At 37.3% G+C, this 24,497-nt stretch overlaps 1 protein-coding gene across 6 annotated transcripts in view; it reads left to right on the plus strand.

The window, feature by feature from the left end:
* Positions 1-20,388, plus strand: part of LOC136830677 (uncharacterized) — a 300,919-nt gene extending 280,531 nt beyond the window's left edge. For 4 of the 6 annotated variants that reach the window (XM_067090314.1, XM_067090336.1, XM_067090325.1 and 1 more), the window contains 3 exons: positions 11,499-11,551; positions 16,755-17,673; positions 17,892-20,388. In XM_067090314.1, coding sequence (XP_066946415.1) covers positions 11,499-11,551; positions 16,755-17,673; positions 17,892-18,019 — 1,100 coding nt within the window. In that variant the 3' untranslated portion in view covers positions 18,020-20,388. Of the gene's footprint in view, positions 1-11,498; positions 11,552-12,150; positions 12,279-16,754; positions 17,674-17,891 lie in introns of those variants that run through there. The other 2 variants (XR_010850710.1, XR_010850711.1) reach the window with 1 other exon arrangement.
* The last annotated feature ends 4,109 nt before the right edge of the window (positions 20,389-24,497 follow it).

The raw sequence follows: 24,497 nt of genomic DNA on the forward strand, positions 1-24,497 counted from the left end.
CGTGGCTTTCATCGCCTGCATTTTCCGTGGCAGTAACTCTAAGGGTAGCTTCTACCTCTTTCATTCTCCCTCCTTCTTCATCTTCTTCCATCCTCCACAAGTGGTTTCGTTTGTGCATCCTCCCCCAGGGTTTAGCAGTGTGGGTTTGGCTACTCTCACTCATCTTCCCCTTGGTAATAATGGGGAATCAGCTCCGGGTTTCTCGGTTCAGCCTTCTCTTCTTCCCGGTGGGTTCAACTATGCGGATTCAGCGATGGGTACTCGATTATGTCTGGGTGTTCAGCATTCTGGTTAAGGTGGTCCGCTTGCGGACTGTTCATCGTTGACCAGGCTTTGTTCAGTTTCTCCTCCTTCGTCGGTCTTAGGCCGTTTGGACATTACGGAACAGGATTCTTATCCGGAGGTGCAGGAGATTCTGGCGGACTTAGAATGCCCTCTTGCCAGCAGTAATGATTACAGACGCATGCTTGAGTATGTTACTTCTTCATACCCTCAAGGAAGAGCTCCGGACCTCCTGATTTCATCAGTTCAGTCTTTTTTCTAAGGCTTTTTATGCCACTATGCCAGCTCCTGCTTCTTTTTCGTGTTGGCTGGTTTGGTTCGATTGGGTTAGACAGGCTTTGGAGGAGGCAGACAGTCGTTTAGTGTCAGTAGTGGCTTCTGATAGACAGGACTCTTCCCTTCTCGCTCCACGTAAGAAGATTTACACAGTTCAAGGTAACCCTTCGGCAGGTGTCAGGTTGCCATTCAACGAATTGGTCGAGACAGTCCTGTCTAGGTCTCTGGCATCATCTCAGCTTGTAGGGACTTCTCTTAGGGAAGCAGGTGCTTTGAAGGATGTGTTACGCAATCAGACTGAGGCTCTTGCGCACTCTCTCTGGATGCTGTCGGGTTTACTGTAAGGTGGTTCTAAAAGAGTGACGGCTAAGTCCCTTTGGATCTGTGGCTGTTTGCAGCCTAATAAATTTATCTCAGGGGTCTGGCTCACCAGGCGAATGCTTTGGCTTCATCTACGACATTTGGAGCAGAAAAGTCGAAATTTCTATCTTGGTCACCTTCCCCCTCAGTATCTGGACATTCATAAGAGGGATTGCTTAGACACCTTAGCCTTAGCTAATTCTTTGTTCAAGGAAGATGACGTAGCCAATATGACGGACGTTGTTGCTTTTAACTCATGTCTCCAGTGTCGGCAATTATGCATCATTGAGAGTACAGAGTGTTGAGGAATGTAGACGATTGGTTGATCCTTGCCTCCTCTCTAGAGGAGCTAGTAAGAGCAGGGGAATTCTTATGGAATCTTTAACCTATTCAGGTAGGAGGATTCTCTCTCTTCCTTTGAGGGTTTTCCCAACCTTGGAGAGGATCCAGTCGGTCATTCAGCAGGTTGAAGGGTTCCTGTTCAACAGGGAACGGCCGGTACCAGCTTGGAGAAGCCTCTTAGGGAGAATGTCTCTCTCTCTTTTAATTCCAGGGTCTCGTCTCCAGATGCGCTCTCTTCAGGTATGTCTCAGGAATTGCTGGAACATCCGCAAGGAGGACGCAGTTATAGTCGGGAGCAATTCTTGCCTGTTGGATCGTCTATGGTGGTCAGAAGAAGTGCATCGGACACCGGGAAGGTCTATTGACTCCCCTCTTCCTGACATTCAACTGTTCACAGATGCCTCAGATCAAGTTTGAGGAACAACCTTGGAGGAAACCCAGGCCTCGGGCCTTTAGGGGGGTTCAGGAACGAGAGGAGTCAATAAATCTTCGGGAATCAAGGCTGTAAAGGAAGCCCTCAGTTGTTTTCAGTCCTAGTGCGCAACAGAGTAGTGGCAATGTTTAGCAACAGCCGGGTCATATCTGAAGAACTCGGTGGGGGGAACAGGATCAACGAAACTCAGTACTAGCACAGAGAGTCCTGAGAGGGTGCGAAGAACGAAAAGTGTCTCTTCTTCCCCAATTTATATTGGGGAGTCTCAACGTACTGGCTGATTCACTAAGTCGCTCCCGTCAGGTATTCCAGGGGGGAGAATGGACTTTGGCTCAGGAAGTAATATGTCAGGTTCTCCGGAAGTGGCCAGCAACTGTGGACTTATTCGTGACGTGATTAAACCATCGTCTTCCGGTTTATTTCTCACCAATGATGGTCCCCATGTCGATAGGCACTGATGTGACGTTGCGAATTGGAATCACATGCAGATGTATGCTTTACCTCCATTCGGTCTCATTCACCAGGTAATAAGGAAATTGCGGAGAGTGTTAAGATGTCTGTGACTCTAATAGCTCCCTGCTTGGTTTCCGGAACTCCTAGAGCTCCTTATGTAAGTTCCAATGTCCCTACCCATGCAAAAGTTCTTCTCAGATGACCGCATTCTCACCATTATCATCCAAACCCTCACGTGCTGTATCTAGTTGCAGGGCGACTGTAGAGAGAGCAGCTAGACAGTCCGGACCCCCTAAAGCTGTGGCTAGACAGCTTTCCTTCAGCTTGAGAAAGTCAACCCATAAGCCTTACCAGGTTCAGCTAGACAAGGTATAGAAGTTAGTGTCGTAAGGAAGGTCATTCCATCTCTAGACCTTCCATAGCCAAACAGCTGATTTTCATTTATTCCTTCGGAAAGTCAAGGGTCTTTCATATTCAACGATTGCTGACTACCGCTCAACATTTAGTGGTACAATTAGTTTCCACCTTCCCGAAATCTCTAGTAGTAAGATAATCGATGATTTATTATGTTCTTTTAAGAATGAATGTCCTGTCTTGCTGACTCGGGGCCCCTCCGTGGGATTTGTCGGAAGTACTTCAATATTTTTTTTGCGTTAAGACGCTGACTAAGAAGTTGCTTTTTCTTATGGCTTTAGCTTCAGCTACGGGGTTGGGGGCGAGCTTCAGGCTGTTTCTAGATTGGGTTCTTATGTGAGAAATGATACGTATTTGTCTTTCTTCTGAAATTTGTGGCAAAGACAGTGTCGGAGGTTAAAACTCTGCGTCGTTCTTTTAAAGTTCTTCATCCGCAAGTGTTTGTTACCGGCGATCCAGTGGAGATGCCCCCTGTCCGGTGCGAGCATTAAAGTCTATTTATCAAGGGTTGAGAAACTCCGTCCGCTTCCACATACACTTCTTGTCTCTCAGCGGAATCCTTCCCGTCCGCCGTCAAAGAATGCGATTAGATACTTTCGGAGGGAGGTGATTTCCCAGGCTTCTCAGGGTCTTCTTCTTTGTCTTCAGCTCTGTATTTCCCCAACCACACAGTATTCGGAGTATGTCCACTTCATCTTCCTTTCTAAGGAATTATTCAGTACCTTCTATTCTGGAGGCAGCTACTTGGAAGTCCGTCTCAGTGTTGACTTCCTTTACTTAAGAGACGTGTAGAGGCGTAGTCTACTATCTAGGGTGCATTCAATTAGCTGAGGTGGTATTCACTTAGTGCTTAGGTTCAGAGGGTTATTCTCTTAGTCCACGTTTAGCGGCGAAGTCTATTACCTAGGGCGTTCATTTAGCCAAGATGGTATTCACTTAGTGCGGAGATTCTTAGGTTAACCAGATAGAGGAATTCCTTTTAGTCTTTAGAATTCTTAGGCAACAGTGATAGTAAAATCACATGAACTTAGGTTTAGTACGTTTTAAGTATCTTAGTCTTTGATAGTTTCCCTACAAGAGTCCAAGGGGGTGCTGTAGTAGGCTAGGCTGTTTTGTCGGCACTGAGATACTTCTTCGCTTGTCTGTCGTCAGGCCTGATCTGCAACCTAGTGGCAGAAGGTCAGCGGCTCGGCACACTGCTTCATTTCCCTCCATACATGAGGGGCTCTGAATAGCCACATGGGAGGTTCATCATACTCCTCCATACATGAGAGGTTCTGAAGAACCACATGGGAGGTTGACGGACCGAGACAGTATGGACCTGACTGGCGATCAAAGTACTCTCCAGCATGTCTCATCACCAAAAGCATCAATTGATAAGGTGAGTGTATAACTAAATAGATATCTTATGCAGAGCAGATCGGTGAGCTGCCATCTCTGCGGTTGTAAAAAGGAGTGTGCCGCAAACTTAGATGGCTCTCCTGGAGGGATAGCGGCTCTGCACTCTGCCTCATTCTCCTCCATACATGAGAGGTTCTGAAGAGCCACATGGGAGGTCGAAGGACCGAAAGTACTGACCTGACTGTCGATCAAAGTACTCTCTAACATGTCACTTCACTGAAAGCATTGATTGATATGGTGAGTGTATGACTAAACGGATATCTTATGCAGAGCAGATTGGTGAACTACCATCTCTGCAGTTGTCAGAGGGGCATGCAATAAAATTGATCCCTCCTCTAAATGTTAATCGGTCGAATTCAGGTGTTCAGGGAGTGTATTGCAATATGAAGTTTTCATAATAAAACTAATATTGTAATACTTACCAGAACACCTGAATGATTCCCACCCTCCTTTCCCCACATCAGCTTTGACCTTGGATAAAGCAGATGACGAAAATGGGGCGTGTTGGTGCACACCTGTGTCAGCGTTGCCAACCATTTGTTATGGTAGCTCAAGTGACAAGATTTTACCTGCAGCGTTGGTAACGCTGGCTGTTAAAATTCCCACTAGTGGGATGGGTAATTGAGAGTTGTTCAGGCTAGTGGGATTAAGGGCGAATTCAGGTGTTCAGGTAAGTATTACAATGTTAGTTTTATTATGAAAACTTCATACAGTATTGTTAATAACTGTTGCACTCTTTACTTGGTTATGGGGGCACTCATTAAATATAAAACAGTGCATACCCAATTCCCACGCTGGATAATAACACTTCATTTCTTTCTGCTTTGTATTAATGAGGTCATAATCATACGGTGGTTCTAATCTGCTTTAGCTTCTATTGATTGTTCATCACACCCTTAATTCTGCTGTTTATTCATTACAATGAACTTCAGGACAGTGGTATCAGATAACTGTATATGGGATTTTTTAGGTTTGATGATCATACTGGTTAAATGGTAATTTAATTTTAGGCATTCATGAAACAGCTTTAGTAATGATATGTATAAACTTATTTACGAGTAAACTTTACTGAATGATCCAGAAATTTAATTGTTTCATTGTTTCAACTTTATTTTTGGAGACATACTATTTAACTTTATTTTATGAATACTGTACATACCATTTTCTTAATACTAATATATATATATTGCAGCTGAATCTTAAGTATTCATTTTGTTATTTTAATTGACCATAAATTAGATAAAAACTGTAGATAGTAATTAGAATATCATTCCTATTTTAACCATTCTGTGACTGAGTTTTAACTTGGTACATTTGTGGTCTCATTTGATGTGTATAGATGTGCAATGACTACCATATTTGGTCATGTATTCCTATCACCCATCCATCCTTTTAACAAACTTGTTTTAAATTTCAGTAGCTTTCACCCAGGTGCTGTTGTAAATATTGATAATATAGTGTCATCAACCTAGCATATTTTCTCCATGTTGACAAAATTATGGTCAAGCTTCATGGATATGATGAAGTTCACATTGATGATTTATTTGTTTGCATGCCAAATATTGATGTTTGGTCAAGGCATTTGCTTTCTAGAAATTTGGTCATGTATGATCATACACTGTACAGATCATTGCTTTGCAAATAGGTTTCTTTGCTAATTTCTATAGATTGGACCTATTACCAAATCTTTTAACTTGTTTCACTAGTACAGTATACTGTAACTGAGTAGTGATGCCACTTGAAATAAAAGAGCACCGGTTTCATCTACTAGTGCCAGATCAGTGTTTTTTTGTCAGAATATTTTTATTAAAAGTAAATGATTATTATTTAATCTTTCATTTTTTCATTGCTGTATAATGTAGCAAATATCTGTAGGTTTGTTAGACTTTAGCTAACCATTTTCGGAAGTTCTTATTACTATGACAGTATCTAAGTTGGTATTATGTGTTACTTTACCATTTTTGGAAGTTTTTATTACTATAAGTCTCCTATTCAATGGTCCGAACTACCCATGTTTGGCTTTTTTTTTTTTTTATTATTCCAACTTAAGCATTTACATTATTTCATTTTCATAACCACAAGTTTTGATTAATGATTCACTGCCTGTATATATTTATTTATGTATGGAAAGGTTTATGCATTCGGCAATCTGATGTTCCTATCAAGTCCTTGGCAAAGGAAACGTTAACAGAACTACAGTTGGGCCTATGTAAAATGATTAAGCTTCATTCAATTATGACCACTCTTAAGAGAGAAATGTACTCTACTAAACTACGTTTAGGATTACTTTCCAAGTGATCCTAACCCCTCACTCCATCAGCCTGTATCAATGTTTTTTAACCCTAAAATCATACAAAAGATAATTTTAAAGAAAACTAAGTAATGTACAAAAATAAACAAATATATGGTACAAACAAGAATTGTATAACCTCTGCTTCTGTATGGACCTTTTTGAGAAGTCTGTTGTTGCTCAACTCACTGAACAAGCCCAACAGCAGAACTGTACAATATATGCTCTTCTTGGAAAAGGGGAATCCGGGAAGCAAAGGATTCAAGAGACAATATATGCTCTTCTTGGAAAAGGGGAATCCGGGAAGCAAAGGATTCGAGAGTTTCCTCTTCCTAAGCCAAAGAAAGTTCATTATGACTTGGAGCCATACAAGCCTCCACACCCCTAAAGGATCCTTTCAACAACAGAAGAGGGGACAACAGCAGCAACAGCACCCCTTTCAAAGCGTACAAAGAAGCTCCTACCGAGGAAAAGGAAAATCAACTGGAATGCCTATTCAAGGCAAGGGAAGAGGTGGAGCCCAACAGGACTTGTATGGCTAGGATGGAAATGGTCTCATACTCCCCCTCCCTGCCTTTTAAAGGGGTTTTTCCAAAATCCAGACCCCTCCTTGGAAGATTACATATTCACCACCAAGCACATCTCTTCAACGTCTCCAAGAAGGATTCCTCCAAACGAAGAGTGATCCTGGACCCGCAAGTTTGAACAAACACATTGTTTGCCAGAGTTTCCAGATGACTACTGTTGCTCAAGTACGTTCAGTCATTCCGCAAGGGCCCTGAACTGTCTCTATAGATTTGAAAGACACATACTGGCACATCCCTATCACTGTTCCCTTCCGCCCCGTCCTAGGGTTTCGGATAGGGAAGGAAATGATGGATTCAAGGCCATCCCTTTGGGTTAAACATTCCCCCAAGAGTTTTCACAAAATTAGCAGCAATAGTTTTCCAGGAACTCAGGAAAGAAGGAATTCAACTGGTAGCCTACCTAGACGATTGGCTATTCTGGGGGCCCGCCAGGGAAGAGTGCTTACAAAGCCTGAGAGTGGTAGTCAACAGAATGCAGTCAAATGGTCTTCTAATAAATTGGAACAAATCCTACCTTACACCCGATCCTGTTACAGTTTGCATCTGTGGTAGACCTAATCCTCAGACCACAATTAAAAAATGTAAACAAAGTCTGGCTCTCGCATGCAAGAAAAAAGATTTGCGATCGACTTTATCCAAGCAGTCAAAGAGTTGCCCGATTAAATGATCTTTTAGACATAGTTATACTTTATTTACTGTAGACTTATTTACTGGGAATTTTTCCCATCATTGCTGGCTTTATATTACAAGATGGCCATGAAAAAAAGCTTTTGAAAATAAAGTTGTTGGAGAATGGAGGGAAGGGGTTTCACCTATAAAATAAGGTTTCTCACTGAAGATTCAAATTTAAAGGTAATTGCAAATTTGACAAAGAGAATGTGTTGAAAGTGCTCTAATAGTATACAAAATTTAGGTGAAGGCAGTAATTCTTTTAAAAAATGGGCAACCTTTTTACATCTGTGATCTAATTACAGCTATAATTTTCTTTGTGAGAGGACAGGATCCCAAAAGCATTCAACATACATATGATGAAAAAAATATTTGATGACAAAAATTTAGTCAAATATGTTTCAGTATACAGAGGAACCTTATGACTAGATCATATTTGCCCCTTTTATAATTAACATTACTTATCTATGTTATATAAAAATATTCTGTACCAATTTTACCAAAAATGGCAACCAGTAGATAAAAGATAACTTCTTTCCCACAAACATCTTAAATGTTTGTTTAAAATGTATAATAATTTTAAACAAAAATTAAAACATAATTTAGCCAAGTTTCGTTATTCTATATGAACTACCTGTACATGGAAGTTTTCTCTTATGTTTCTTGGCATTACAGTATTATAATAAGCAATAGGAATATGGCATAGAGGATTCCTAAGATTAAAATGTATATAATTAGAGTTTCCAAAGGGCTACTGGCTTTAATTTACAATAAGGAAAATCTTTACCTGTGAGTTTTTTTACTCTCTAACAGCTTTCTTTAAAGAACTTGGAAGGATACTTGATCAACTTCCATTAGATTTTTCAAACTACTTTTTTTGCTTTTTCACTCTGTTCTTCGTTGGTACCTCTACGTGCTTTAGTCAAGGAATGTTTTTACTCATTTTACTTTCAAGCTGTTCATTTCAAGGCAATCTTCAGAGAATGATTTTGTATAGAAGAAGAGTGCCTGTACACTTACTGCATGTGCACTGAAATCCTGTTTACACATCCTGAATGCAAGGATTTCCTTCTCTGGCTGGGTCAATATGCCATTTAATGTCCAAGAATCATGTAGTGTACTCCCTAGGTTATCTAATAATTAAGTAGCCACAGCTATATGAAGCTTTCCTTTGCATGATATTTTCTTGCTTTTGTAGACCTCAGACAGTTCAGTTTTTATGCCTTTTTCATACAGCTGTGTAATTGCTGGAGGTTGCAATTTTCTGGTTGAGCCCAAGTACTGCAGTATTAGCAGTTATAGGGGTAATTTTGGCACTGCTTAAAGGATAGGCAGGTTGAATCAGGTGTTCAAGAAGTTGCAGAACACATTATGATGAATGGCTTCATGGTTGGTAACAAATAGTGATTTGCTTTTCAGGGTAGAATATGATTATTGTAGTACAGTGTTGTCATTCTTTTAGCTATTAGGACTTTTGGAAATAAGCAATACAGTATTATAATGTGTACTGGGTAAGGGTTTGTTACTCTGGACTAAAAATGTTTCATTTTTAGTGGTCTTTGACTTAGATTTGGCAGACATTGGCAGACAGGTAAGAAGGAATGGACTTGTTTGATTTCTTAGATGGAACAACAAGTAAAACAGGTGTTCATGTCACAGTTACACATGTGCTTGAACACTGTAGTTGCTGTTTTGTATGTAATCAAAGCCTATATCTTGCATCTCCTGATTTCTGAAGCAAAACTCATTCTGTTTCTTTTGGGTTTGATGTTGTGAACTGTAATCCATCAAACTGTTCCTTATCATCCCCATTAATGTGCACCAGTGTATTTCAGCATTTGCTGTGTCATTTGCCCTTTTAATTTATGCTGCAGGAGTTGGTGGCTTTCCAAGGACTTAGGCTAATAAAGGTCTTTGATGAACAGCTTTTTAGTCACAGATAAGGAAGAGTATTCCCTAATAAACAGCCATTTTTCTCTCACTTTAGCTGACCTTACATACTGTACTTTAATCTGGCATTTATTAGCATTTAGCTTAGCATTAAAATCAGTTTTATTTCTATGAGCTCTTGTAAAATCAAATAAGTTTCTTGGTTTGTTCACTGTCAAGGCTGTTGCAACCCTTGCTAAGAAATACCTGCTAAAAAGTCAAGTGCAATTTATAAAAAGATACATAGTGGGCCAGTTCATAAGCAAATACTGTAATGTTTAACTTATGAGAAATTTGCAGACTAATTGAATTAGTATCCCATAGACAGCAATATAATTTGGTCTTTATTGTTTACCTTCATTACATTTTCCTTTAAATGTCTGATTTGCTGAAAACCAATATTCCCTTACAGTTTGTAATATATGAAAAGATGATAGTCTGTAGTCTGCAGTTTAATAAAGATAAGATAGTATATCTAGAAGGTAATACTCCCAAAAAACTTAGCAGCCAGCCGTGAAATAAAGAAAATGGAACTGAATTGCCTAAATGTGTGTTTCAGTTGTTTAACCCCTGCATCCAGTTTTTCCCCATAGATTCATTTAGTTCAAATAAAACTATATGCAGTTTTTAGCATTCAATAATAAAACAGAGAAAGACATATTTACTGAGCTGGTACAATAAGATAGATGGTTTGAGCCCTCTCTGGGAAATCTGAGCTGACATAACATAAATTGATAGCCATTGCTGCTCTACAAAACCGCCATTACAGTAATTCACAGAAGTGCACTGTGTGGCATTATTATTGAAATGTATTCTCTGAGTAAAGTTCAACTGAATCACATTGTTCCAGTGCCAAAATTTCTACATATATGGTTGTGATGGGCTCTTATGTAGTGAGCAGAGTATCAGCTGATATTTTTATACCATATATTTGTTCAAATAATTTATGTTAATTTTGAAAATAAAGTGAGATTTCCAGGAAACATATATGACAGAATTTAAATGTCATACATTCTTATATGGTATACTGTACTGTACAAGTACAGTAGTATATTCATGTACTGACTGAACTGTTAAGTTTTTTAATCAAATACAATTTGTCAAATCTTTTTGTTACTAAAAAGCCCAGTTTCCACACTGCTGTATGGCAGTGGTTGCAAATAGGCCCAGTTTGAACCTTATGAACTTTGTGAAAGAAATCCCAAGAGGCATTTCCATCACCCTCACACAGCTGTGAATCAAGCAAAGTGCTGTATTCTTACCATTCAGTACACACATGGCTGTTTTTTCCATGAGACATGCTCCTGAAGTAAGGTGGTAAAGCAGGATGTTTAAATTTGATACCTGGTCCAATCTACCAAGTATGGCAAAGAAGGATATTGATAATAATTTGTATCTATAAAACAAAAATATTCAGTAGTATTTCCACTGTAGTATCATACATTCTTTAATTCATATCATTGTAGTTCTATTTTATTTTAAATGTGGTCAGAATATAAGAATATTATTTCATGCGTACATGATTTATTCATTTCTGTCACCCACAAAACATTGACTTACACCATCAATTCAAATAATATGTTTTCTCTGTGATATATTCCTTTGCTTATTGTATAGTAGTGGAGGTAATTGACATAAAACTATTCCTTAACTATTATTTGTAGAAAGATCACCTTGAAGATAATTACAATGATAGGTTCCTGTATGTTTAAGTTTGCTCTGCAAATGTTTTGCATTAATATTTAATGCAAAGTTTAAATATGTAGACAAATATGTTTCAGTGCACTTACTGTAACATAGGAAATGCGACGCATTTAGTTGAACGATATCTGAAAACTGTTTGGAAATATTTGTGCCATAAGTTTATTGAAATTGGAACCATATTAAATATAGATGTTTTTGTTTCAATTTTAACATTTTTTTTTAAAAGATAACGGTACTGTACAGTATACATGTACAGGTATAGTATTATGTGAGTGGAATTCTCCCATCCCCAGTATCAAACTTACTTAAATTGCAGCTATTTTATTTTTGCCACCCTAACATTTCATTTCTTTTCCAGGTGCAAACAGTACTTCAGAAAACTATAGGCAAACAATGCTAACTGCCAAACAGGTGAGATATTTTTGTGGGTAGTAGTAATTTTTTTCACAAAGCCCCATTCTGAAACATTACTCTTTTCTATATATAAAGAGGATATGTGACCTTTAAAGCATGTTAGAAATTCTTTGCTGTCATGAGTTTGGTTAGACCTAATCACTATGAAGTATGCTTCAGCCCATAAGTAATTTTTCAGAATAAGGGTTCACTGCCTTAGGATGCATAAGTTTACCAATACAACTTGTTAAGTTATAAACATGCATTAAAATCATTTGATTGATTTAAGGAAACAAATTTTAAAACTATACTTTTCAGACAGTTAGTTGATTTCCTTTTAGATTTTCATTCAATCCCACAATTTATGATTGAAACATTGTTTGATTTTTTAACATACAGTAGTATACTTTTTTTATAATGCATCTGCTACAGGCTGGTTAGGGATGTTATGGGATAAATGATCTTAGATTTCTTATTTTAACAAGAGATGTCCAGTTATTAATTAAGATAAGTATTTCAGTTACCAAGACCTAATTATGAAAATATAGTCATTTGAGAAAGATTTGTATGTTCTAAATAGAGTTGTGGAGACATACAAACTCTCTTGTCCTATGCAGGAAGGGCTGAAATATCACTTCTACTAGTCCTGACTGTGATGTTTGGCTGGCGCTGGCTAGAATTTCCTGCTTTTCTTCTAATACTACATGAACATACACCACTGTGTATGCGCCAGCCAGGCAGCCTAGTAGGGTTTCTGTGAACTCTTCATGTTGATCATACTAACAAATTTTACAATTGAGACTAGTTGCAGATGTATAGTTGGTGACTCCATGCTTTTTTAATACAGTAACAGTTTTATGTGATTCCATCATGAATTTTGTCAAGTCTTGCTTAACAAAGAAGTACAGTATTATGTTAGAAATGCCATACAGTCCTTTTGTTTCCAAAAATACACAAGACATTTATTATTTCTTCTAGGAAGGCCAGGTGAATTTATTTAGCCTTGTCAAAGTCAGAGGCAGTTAATTTATTGTAAAGCAACAACACTTCATGTTACGAGATTTCCCCTCCATTATAGAATTTTGTTTGATAACAGAGTGTATGCTATCAAGTTTAAACTACACTAGGTTTCTTCCCTAAACTAATTTGTATGAGACTGTCAAGAATAAATACTATTTAGCAGTGCATAAGCAAAGAAAATTTGGGGTGGATGTTGCCTTTGTGGTTGCTCTTTGTCTCTGGAGGACTTTTGCTGTGATAAATAATTGCATTGCATGTACATCTCCCTACTCTACTTTAAAGGGCAGCTTTATTTTGTGCATCCTCATGTGAGCACTGTACAGTACAGTATCCTTAGTGGTCACCTCATGACTCCTTCGTTACATTTGTGCATTAATCATACATTTTTGTGTGTATAATTTGTTATAATTTTGCACAAATAAAGGCTAGTACAGTTGTCAAAACTTTGATAAGAGAGAGTGTACTTTTCCACAAGTTGTACTATAGTTTTAAATATTCTCTTTAAATTTACGTAAAGTGGAAATGTGTATTATGTAGAAGAAGGATATTATGTTTTGTTGTGTTTGTATTTAGTAATGAAAGGCGTTGTTTTAGCTGTTTCAATTATAAGCATACATGTAATAGTGCTTAACTACCGGGATTGGTTGTTTGTCCGGTGGCAAGTCAAAGGTTTGGTGTCGGTCAGAGACAGCCATGAAGTCAATCTCTTCATAACCTTGATACAGAGTGGTTCGAGCTAGTGGGGACTCAAGAATGCAGCCGTAATTGTCGGTGCCTACAAATCCACTTAAGTGTTCTTATTCATCTTAAAGTACATTTAGGGAAACTTCCTTTAGGAGATATGCATATCTAAAAGTAAGGAGAATTTCTTGAGGTGTGCTTTGGATGAGGGTCGTGAAATAGAGATTGTGCTCACGCCAATCTGACTACTGGATTTCAAGCTAGGAACATTGAATACGCCAACAGTAAATTTATATCGTTTGATTAGTTAGTATACACGACGCAGTGTATTGATATAATCACAGTTTGAACTATCATAAGAATAAAGTTATCTGGGTGTCGTAGTATAAGACTTAGGCTACGATTAGGTCAGTACGTTTCGAATCTCTTAGGCTATACGATAACACCGACGGTTTGAAATGCTCTACTTATTCTGAGTGCGTCGGAATAACTATATTTTATGTTTTTATTCAAATTATGTGACAACTGTTCAAAGAGGTTTAATTATGGGAAATCACTGTCAGGAAAAGCTTATCCTAGGATAAATCTTACAATTTTCAAGGCTTAGCTAGAATAAATTTTTGAAGATCCACTTGTTTTTTAAGGATAAACTGTATCCAGCTGCAAAGATTCAGCTAAAGGAGAGAAAGAAGTAACCTCATACTGTAGCAACTTTGGAACTTATTTGTCAAAAGCAAATGGACTTCCTCCTAAAAATAAAGGCCACAATTGTAGATGAATCATGGAAGCAGCAGTGACATTCTTAGGCTGCCCTAATTTATTTCGTTGCAGAATGAAATGGGTCCAAATTTCATTTTAGTGTTTTTTAATTTTTTAAAACTACTGTACTTGGCAAGGCTTAAGACCAACTGATCAAGATAGCAAAAGCCTTCTTTGTAAATAGCCAGTAGATATTTGTGGAGATTTAATTCAATTTTACAAATCCTTTACAAAGGATGGTCTCACTGTAAACCTTGAAATAAAAAAAAATGACAGAGCAGACCACAAAGTAACTGCTACTCAATCTAGCAAAACCTATATACACAAACTTGGAAACTTGCCAGTAACTAAGGTGTGTCTCTGATTAGAAAACCCAACTTTTGGAAATTGATTCATGCCTTGTCCTAAGGGAAACCCAAGTCTCTAACTTTAAGATAATGAAGATTAATCCCAAGAGCTTTAGGTTTTTAAGTCAACTACTTTAGTCAAGAATGTCAGGGCTTTGATATTTCTCTGTGGGAACTAAATTAATCTAAGGATCTATGTAAGTCTACTGAAGTCACTCAGATTTTTGATACCATGATTGTTTCACTGACTTGCTGATCACCAAAATTTTTGCCTTCAAATATTTCATTTGGACGTACAACATATAATCCAGATAGATGGCATTACATGAGTTCCATTTTACATTAAATCTGATTGACCCTGTGTTTCAGAATTCTAAGCAAAAAAGGAGGCATGCAGCAGCTGCTTCTTGATCCTTGCTTTAAATAGACCTACCTATGGAAACATAAATGAGCACAGTACTTGATCTAATAAAAAAAACTGGTCTCTAAACCTGTACCTTGATGTGGTTATATGCTAATATAAGAGAGTGCAAATACATAACACACACCAACAATGTGAAAGGCCTGTAATATGTAGGTCTACTTTTGAGGCCCCTATTCATGTTATAGTAATTGTTGAACATAAGTTTTGACCTGATTGACTCCTTGTTCAAGCCCTGAATCACTATTGTAATGAGCATTCCTTCCTGACAAGTATGAACCAGGGTAGACATACATAACCAGATTGCCTGCTGGGATGGAATAAAAGATGGAATAACAGAATTACTAAGTCTTTACACAGCAAGATAATCCACTAAAGGTAGTGCTGAGGATTGGGCTTTCCCGAAAGGGCAATGAACCAATCATTCAGGTACTTTTAGAACCAGATTTCATGTGGGTGTGCTTATACTGGTTTAGGGGCCATGATCCAGGAGAATACTTGGACTATGGAGGTGTTGAAGCATAAGGATTGAGAACAGGGTTTGAGGTATTCTTGACCATATGGCTCTGACTGTAAAAGTGAGACACTGACTTTGTGGTCCAGGGCATGACGCTTCCCAGACACAGGGTGGTAGGAGTGGAGGTGACTGGACTGTGTAACTATGGAAAAGGTTCCTTCACAAATGGATTTTTTTTAAATGACATGAGGAACTACCAAAATCAGTGAAGACTGAAGAAAGAGTTAGATTATAGACAAGAATTACGATTTTGTTTTTAACCAAACAAGTAGGATAGTAAACGCTGTACATTATGGAAGGACTGGTATCTAAGATGAAGAAATGGCTTTAGAGGAAAGTTGATGCAACTATTAACTTAGATGAAGACAAACTGAAATGCCAAAAAAAAAACAATAGGTAGAACTAGCTCAGACATAATAAACATATTAAACTGGGAATGTAACAGATTCTTTTACTAAATAATTATTGATTCAAAAAGATATCCTGTAAACTGAATGAATTGAATTTTTTTGTAAAGTGTAATTGGATCAATGAGTCACATTTGTATACTGTACTGCCTTAGGTCTCACCCAAAATATTTGTGCATAAGTTAAAAACTGGAGCATAAGGTAAAAAGGTCAGATAGCCCACATAATTTTAAATGCATTAGGTATTTCACTCTCTTGTGTAAATTTGTCCTTAAAACTTGCATAAACATTGATCATTTATACTCTTCAAAAATATATTGAAAACACACCAGTATCAGACAAGATAATAGCTTAGATGTGCTGTTTAGATAATGACGTTTGTTGCACACTGTAGTCACAACATAAATGCAATGCTTCCTTTAAAGTAAGTTTATCCTGATGACCTTCATAAACAATACTTTGATAGCTCCTAGTTTCTGTGTCTTGTTAGGATGTGATATATGCTTTTGTTGAAAAATATGATCTTTAAATATTTTCTGTATATGGTTTTGCAAAAATCTTGTACTATATTAATCCTCAAAGGAAGATGGGAGAAAGCCTTCAGCCACCTAGCAAGACCATGATAGAAATTACTAAAGGTATTTTCAGCATCTCTCAAGTCCCAGCAGTAGTGATTTCTGCTATTTTTTTTTTTATAAGTTCCAGCATCTTCAACTACTCATTCCAATTTCCAGCTTTCATTTAAAAAGTCTTTTGGCCTGCCCTACACGACTCAAGAAATGACTTATTGGTCTAGTTAAACTGCTTTAGAATAAAAATATACAATATTAACAATTAATGCAATGACTGCATTAAATTGTGTGCATGTTGTTTTTTAATTGTACAATGTTGTTTTAATTGTATAATTGTCATTTATGTTTATTTTTATATTCAGATTTTTTTATTTTAGTTTTTGTTACTATAACACTAATTATATGATACTGATTTTGTGCACTATTATGAAAAATATGAAAATATTAAACATTGGTTTTCAATGCTTTTTTGTAATAGAAGGTTTTTTCTTCAACAGAGTTGGGCAGTATGCGATGATGATCTTCCACCTGCCATACCAGCTAAAACAGCAGCAGCATATCAGTACTCAGACCCACCACCAGTTCTGCCACATAATTACATCTCCCCTCCTGCTCCACCATGTCACCACACACCCTACGTACAACCACCTCCACCTAAACCAGTGTTATCCAAGTCAGCATCTTCAGCTCATCATCAAACATGTCAGCAACCTTCACAGAACCCACTGTCTTCAGCATCATCACCATCCTCTTCACCTTACCAATCACCACCAGGCCCATCACAAAACACAGCACCTCCACGAGATTCAGCCACAAACCCTATTCAATCAGTGCCAGACACAGTACCTATCCAGAGACCATCACCAAATAGCAATGAGAATAACGTAATATCTAATGTTACTTCTGTAAATAATCAAGATAAAAATGAGGAAGCTGTAGTTTTAGAAAGCAGTACTGATACCTCAGATGATGAGGGTATTTTTCATAAGTTTACAAAGCCTAACCTTTTCAAAAAATGGAGGACTAATGTGAACAAGCAGGTAGTGCCCCAAATACCATCATCTCCTAAATCTGCCTTTTCTCCTCCAACTCCCAAGGAAGTGAAAGAAGAAAAGGACCTTCGATTAAAGGAGCAACAAAAAGAAATGGTATCATCATCAACTTCTCCAAAGCCCTTAGTGAAAGCTCTTGGAAAACTAAAAATTAATTCAAAGTCAGTTGCTGCTAATTTTAAGTCTTATTTGAGTCAACGAGGGGAAAAATCAGACAATGAGAGTGGAAATTCTGGAAATTCCACTAATGGCCCAGCAAGTAATATAACACCAAACTCTCCTACTTCTGGTACTCGGAACATTCAGAAGAGTGCAAGCTCAGGGTCAAACATCAATGTTTTCTCCCAAGTAGTACAAGACTACAGTAAGTATCAGTTTAATTTTGTACAATATTCTGTAACTTTTAAGCTGAAGTTACAGTACAATATACTGTAGATCATTGCACTAAATTTTTTTATATATAGTAATATGCCAAATTTATTGTTAAAAATATTTATGTGTAGTAATATGCCAAATATATTTCCAATTATTAATCCTATAAAGAGGGAAAACAGTCTTGAAAAAGAATTTTTCTTCTTTCAGAATACCCAACTCCTATACCAAAGAAGCCGGCTGGTCCTCGGGACATGCCAGCAAACATGAGAGGCTCCACCCCAACCAACCCACAGGTCAAGGTTAAAACTGGACGTCCCAGACAGCAATACTTATAAGAAGTGCCCTATAACATTTATATAAAATGATGTGCTGTATGTGCCTGAAATATATGAATTTCAGGTCAGTTATATTTGTTACCCTGTAATTGCCTAAGGTCAATGCTCGTTTAAAATGCATATCATCATAATGAAAGTCTGTATCAAAGCTTTAAGTAAGTAATATGTCTTTAAGGTGGTCTTTAAGGTGATCTTGAAGATTTATGTAACAGAAAATAAAAATATTTAAGACTACCTTTATGACAAATGTTACTCAATGTCAGACATAAGGTGGTCTTTGATGTTTCTGTAGTGAGGTAAAAAAAAAATTTATTTAATGAAAATTTACTCATCAGGAACTGCATTTCTCAAAACCAAGGAAACATTTGCATTGGCAAACTTCTAAGCACCAAGCATTGCAAGGCTGTTGATTTTTAGGACATACCTGACCAGTATTTAATACTTGGCTTATTATTTTGCAATTTCTGTGCAGCATAAACTGAAATCCTGTATCCAAATTATTTTTATTTATAGACTAGGCGATTGCTTTCTTTACAATTTTAGGCCCCCGAATTTATCAAAGTATCAGGTTTAAGTCCTAGTTCAAGTTCACCATATCAGTAATAATTAAAAGGGTATACATACTATCAGTATAATTTAAGGAAAAAAATTATTGTACCACATACAGTACTGTTGACTTTTAGTAAGTAATTATAGGTAACACCATACATAATTTTGGTGTATGGGGAAGTTTTGTCAGTGCATTGTAACTGCATGCAGGAGGAAAATGCTATTGCAGTTGTGCTATTTACCCTAGCACAGTTCGTGTGCAAATATTCAGAAACTTAAGTTTTTATGTCAGTAGTATTACTACAGTTTGGTGAGCATTTTTGTACAATCATTATCATTACCCTTAAATACTGTCGTTATTACCCTTAAAATTTTCCCCACCGAACTATTGATAAATAGTTTTGACAACATTATCCAGAAAATTTTCTTTTTAAATGAAAAATAGAATAACCCATGTAAAATCTTAGTGTACAAGTACTTCCAAGCCTCCTTTAATAATCCATTTAAGAATACAGTATGTGTGGAGGCAAGTACTTTTTTTTAATGTCAAATTTTTCCTAGGTAACTAAGGTGCTCAAGTTTGCTGTGCTACATAAAAAGAATTCGGTTACACATTGGTAATTAAACCCCATAGGAATTTCTTTTGAACATTTTTTATCGTAATTTGGATATATTATAAGTAAACTATCCTTTATATAAAAATGTAATTACTATGTGATTATTGCTGATACCGTATAATCGTCATCATGAGAGCACTGCCCTGTAAATAATGATTTGTTTATATATTTAATTCTTTAAATTTAAGAATTCTTCAGTTGTAAATTCACTTTTTCCACTTTGCATTGATGCTTTGGATATGCAATTGTCAATTGTTGGCAAGCTATGTACCTGTAGTCATTATGTATGTGGCAGTTCATATAATTAGAGACTATGAAAGGTTCAGTTTGCCAGTACTTGTACATTGTATTCATTATTCTTTCACTTGCACATTTTACTATTTCACATATGTTTTTGATGAAGATGGTATGTAATGAAGACATCTCTTTCAGCATCTCTGTAATACAGAAAAGTCTAATACTGAGTGATTCTCATAACTGTGTCTGTGCATTTAGGACATGTGAACTTCTGTTTGATCACTTAATGTAGCAAAATTTTGTGCATTTCTTTTCACATCTAGAGAAAATTGACTACTCAGTACAAGAACATTTGACTTGTCATTGTGTTTGTGACATGGATCAGCTTGCCAGTACTGTACCATACATGTATTTGCCACAGTGTTCGTTATTGTTTCATGGCAGAGTTTTAAGGCACAGATTGTATGAAAAATGTTTGGGATTAAATGTGAGGCTTTGTCACCTGAATTCAAGCATGAAAACAAAGCAAATATATAAGTAATGGTTGTTGTTCCCAAGATATAAGTCAGTATTATTGCTAGTATCTAAAACTTAATGAACTGACAGTATTATAATCTACATCCTCAGCTTGCACTGGAGATTTATGGTTTCAACACTGTTATAAAAAAATATTGCAATGCACAGTGCAAGTATAAAAGCACATGTAAATTTTATATTAGTGCTTTCTTACTATAATATAATATAGGGTAATTGTGTTATTTAATATCAGGTTTTGAATCTAAATACAATTTGAGGTCAAATGTGCCTTTTGTACAGATACTAGTATTTTAATGACAAAATCAATTTTCTCTGAAAAAAGTTGTAATTATAATACTTGTGTGATATCTCACTGACTACCATGTAAATATAATTGTAATAATTAACAATTGTTGTACAATTTATGTTATAAAGTGCTTTCTTGTGATACACACTTGTTTAACGTTTACCCATCCTAGTATTAATCTGTATTCATATATAATGGGATGTTAAGGCAAGATACAGACTATCCTAATTTCAGCTACCATCTATCCTCAGTGGGAAAAACAAATGCTTTCCAGTAAACATAAACCCTTTATTTTACGCATGCTTTGTTGCCTTGAATACAAACATCAGTAAAAGAAGTCTTGTCATGACCTGTCTTTGGAATATTGAAGCAGCTACAAGAAAGAGACCAGTCAAAGGGCCTGGGAGGAGAACTTTTTAGTAAAATATAGAGTGGTGTTTGTGAACCTACTTATTTTACTAAGCTGAGGCAATGCTTAGATTGGAGGAGGTATATAGCCATGATGCTCTTCTGTATTCTGGTTTGCTTTGGATTGATGGAGTTGGAAGAAATATTTGATAAGATGTTGCAAGAGTAAATGTATCTGGCCTGTTCACTTAACAAGGTTGTACTATGAACCAACAAAAGTCTAAATACAGAACCATACCTTAGAAAGTAACATGGAAAATAGTAATATTTGAGGTCTGTAATACCTTCCAATCAGATGACTGCACAATCCATGAAAAAATTAAAGAGATGGGGATGAAGGAAACCAGTAATTAAACATCTGATAAAAGGTTTCTCAAATGTACTTCATCACCAAAAATGAAATAATTAAAAGTCAAGGGTATCAGAAAGACCTAAAAATATATAAAAACCTGATAAAACAGATGAAGTTATTCTCAATCACAGGGACAATAAGATTGAGGCCCTCCCTGTGAGAGAGGCCCGTAGACCAGCCAAGTCACTTCCTCTGTTGTTCATATCTGCATGTAGGCAATGGTGTGCATTACCACTTGGTGGTTTTTTTTCTGGTTTCTTGTGTTTCCCAGTGAAGACAAGTGAAAACAGTGATTAAAATAGTGAGGAAACATGTGAAGATTCCTAGAACAAAGCAAAAGAAGATTGCAGACCCAAACACACGGCAATGGGGTGCAGCAAAGAGTGACTGGAACATGTGGAAGAAATACTTCTGGTCTTGCTGCCAGGATATATGCTTAGGTTGTGTAACTGAAGAAGTGATCAAGTCATCCTAATAAAATTAGAGGCTGGTGGGCCATTATAAAAAAACAACACAAGAAATCAGGAGACACTCATTAACCTAACAATGAAAAATATGAGAATAATTCATGGATTGGGTGTAGCTGCCTTGTAAAAACTATTGAAAAGTCAATTTAACATCGGATTTCCTCTTGACAAAAATGCTTGCGAGATGCTTGAGGGCAATATAAAAACTTTTGAATCAATTCAAGATAGTGGGATGCTGTTGGAAGGAATACTTGAATCAATTCAAGATAGTGGGATGCTGTTGGAAGGAATACAGGCAGACCTGGAAAACCACAAGAAACTTGTAAAGAAAGGCTAGATTATGAGCCTGTTAACACTTGGCATAATTCAGAGAATATCTTGGCTATGTATTTTGAATTTGTTACAAACCATCTCTACCCTGAAGCTTATCAATGAATGTTTATTATTACTGTACAAACAAAAGTACTTGACTTACAATGTGGGCATCCATGATCCCAAAAGTCAAGCTGAAACTATTTACTGGTGGGATAAGGTAATAGCAAAATGTGGATCCTCTGATGTAATTTCATGTGTCAATAAGCAGATCAAGGAAAATCACCAGGATGAGGATTATTTAATGCTGTTTAGTGATTACTGTGGCAGTTAAAATAAAAACATAAATAAGGTGCTGTTCCTTCTTGGGCTGATTAACAGTAAGAAATTTATCCACAATGGCCAACACTTAATTCATGGTTTCAGGTCATTCCTATAATGCTTGTGATCGGACCTTTGATTCCATTGAGTTGACTTTTCAGCAACAGAACATCTATTGAATCCAAGAGTAACTATCTAAGGCATATCTGAGGTGCAGAAGGAAAGCAATCAAAGCTGTCAGAATGCAAAGGGAGGATTTTGGAGACTTTGGGGTGCTGCAACTGCACATAGCAAAAGTGCATAAGCAAGCACAATTTCAAAGATTACCAGATAGTATCATTCTATGTCAATTACAAGGGGCTCTACTATGAAATATGAGTGTGGTGAGACAAAGGCTTTGCACAAGTTTGATTGATACCATATAAAATTATACGACTTGCAAGATTTGGAAATCCTGTAGTAGTAGTAACATCTCAACTTAAAGGACCTCAACTTAGTGGACTTCTGTAATCATCATCTGCAATGTTATGAATATATTTTGCCATGCTACCATTTTAAATATGGTACATATTTAAGTAAATCTCTTAAATTAAGTGTAAAGTACAAGTTAGGTTAGGTTAAGAACCATATGAAATTGCAGTTAGCTATAAGATAGTACTTAGAGAATAATCAATTACAGACTATATATACAGCTTTGTTACTTATCAAGAAATCAAACCTTCAAAGTGTCTGTTGAGCTGAGGTGCTAACACTTAGGCCTCATTCCTTTAAATGCTTACATACTGAGGGATTTGAAAGGTTTTCTCCACTACAGTGTTCCTTACTCCAAGGGAGACTACAAAAGAAAGATCTCTACAAATCAATGAGGCCTTAAAAAAATACTGCAACTACTGTATTGCTTTTTCCACCTCTTCTCCCCCTGCATTGTGAGCAGAGTTGCCCAGCAGTATTAACCAAGTAATAAAACAAAATTTTTATTCTCTTCCTTATCCTGCATTGTTATATTTTACTGTTTTTGTTTTTGTTATAGAATGACTTTTAGTATGATTTGGGATTTTTTTTCCAGATATTTTACCATACTTAAATATTACTGCATTTTTTGGCATGTAATATCTATATCAATTAAGACTGGTCTGTAAATGAATGCCTTAATGTGCATGTAAAGGTGTCACGCACCTCTCCATTTCTGCATTAATCACGTCATGTATAAGACCTGTTATTATTTCATATTTTTATATATCTCTCCATACGTATTATTGTCCGGCCTTTCTGCCGATGTATGTAACCACCTTTGTGCATTTATTTTAACACGAATTATTCCCATTTATATGTCATCTAACAAATACAAATTCTTCCCCAAATGCATGACATGGGATCTGCAGGTCGGTGACCACCTTTCTATCTGCATTCCTCAACGTATACCTGTTTCTAAAAAATAAATCAGTCATGCCCGGGCCTGTCGTCTTGAATCTTACAACTGGTGACCTCGGAGTGACAGATAAACATGCAGTTTTGGCCCAGCCAATAACGGACTAAATACAGCCACATTTACCTTCAGAGAGCCTTTAGCGGACTCAAAACGGCGACACAGTCTAGGCCTCTGAAACCTCATTCCTCAGAGGAAACCCATGACATTAATAGACTAATAACGGCGTCCCTGCAAGGACACGTTTTGGCATTTCGAACGGTTTTGGCCCTCGCCATTCACAACTCACGTCAACCAATCGAATTCTAACACCATTAGCGGACTAAATACGGCGAGTACTCGCGTTTTGGTGTGTGACGGTATAGAAGTCAGATGGCTCCTGGAGGCCCTGCGGAGACTACCGTCGTCTGAATTTAGTTACCACACCAGACCACTACCCCCTGCCGAACATGCAAGACCTGACGAGCACCCTTCACGGGGCCAAGGTCTTCACTAAGATGGACTTGCTTAAATCATACTTTCAGGTTCCTGTGCATCCTGACGACGTTCCGAAGACAGCCATCATCACGCTGTTCAGGACGTACACCTTCTATTCCACCTTCGGCCTCAGGAACGTGGGGGCCACATTCCAACGCCTGATGGACACCATCCTGGGGGACCTGCCCTTCTGCGTCTGTTACATAGATGACATCCTCATCTTCTCCAGGTCCCCAGAAGAACACCTTCGCCACATCTGCGCCATCCTGAAACGCCTGCAGGTGAACGGATTAGTAGTCAGGTTCAACAAATGCACATTCGGGACGGAAAAAATAGACTTCCTCGGACACGAGATCTCCCCAGCAGGAGTATGCCCCATGGCCTCAAAGGTGGAAGCAATAAAAAAGTTCCCAACACCGCAGACAATCAAGGCCCTTCAAGAGTTCCTCGGCATGGTGAACTACTATCACTGTTTCATCCCAGGCATTG

The sequence above is a fragment of the Macrobrachium rosenbergii genome, chromosome 4, assembly GCF_040412425.1.
Source record: "Macrobrachium rosenbergii isolate ZJJX-2024 chromosome 4, ASM4041242v1, whole genome shotgun sequence".
NCBI lineage: Eukaryota > Metazoa > Arthropoda > Malacostraca > Decapoda > Palaemonidae > Macrobrachium > Macrobrachium rosenbergii.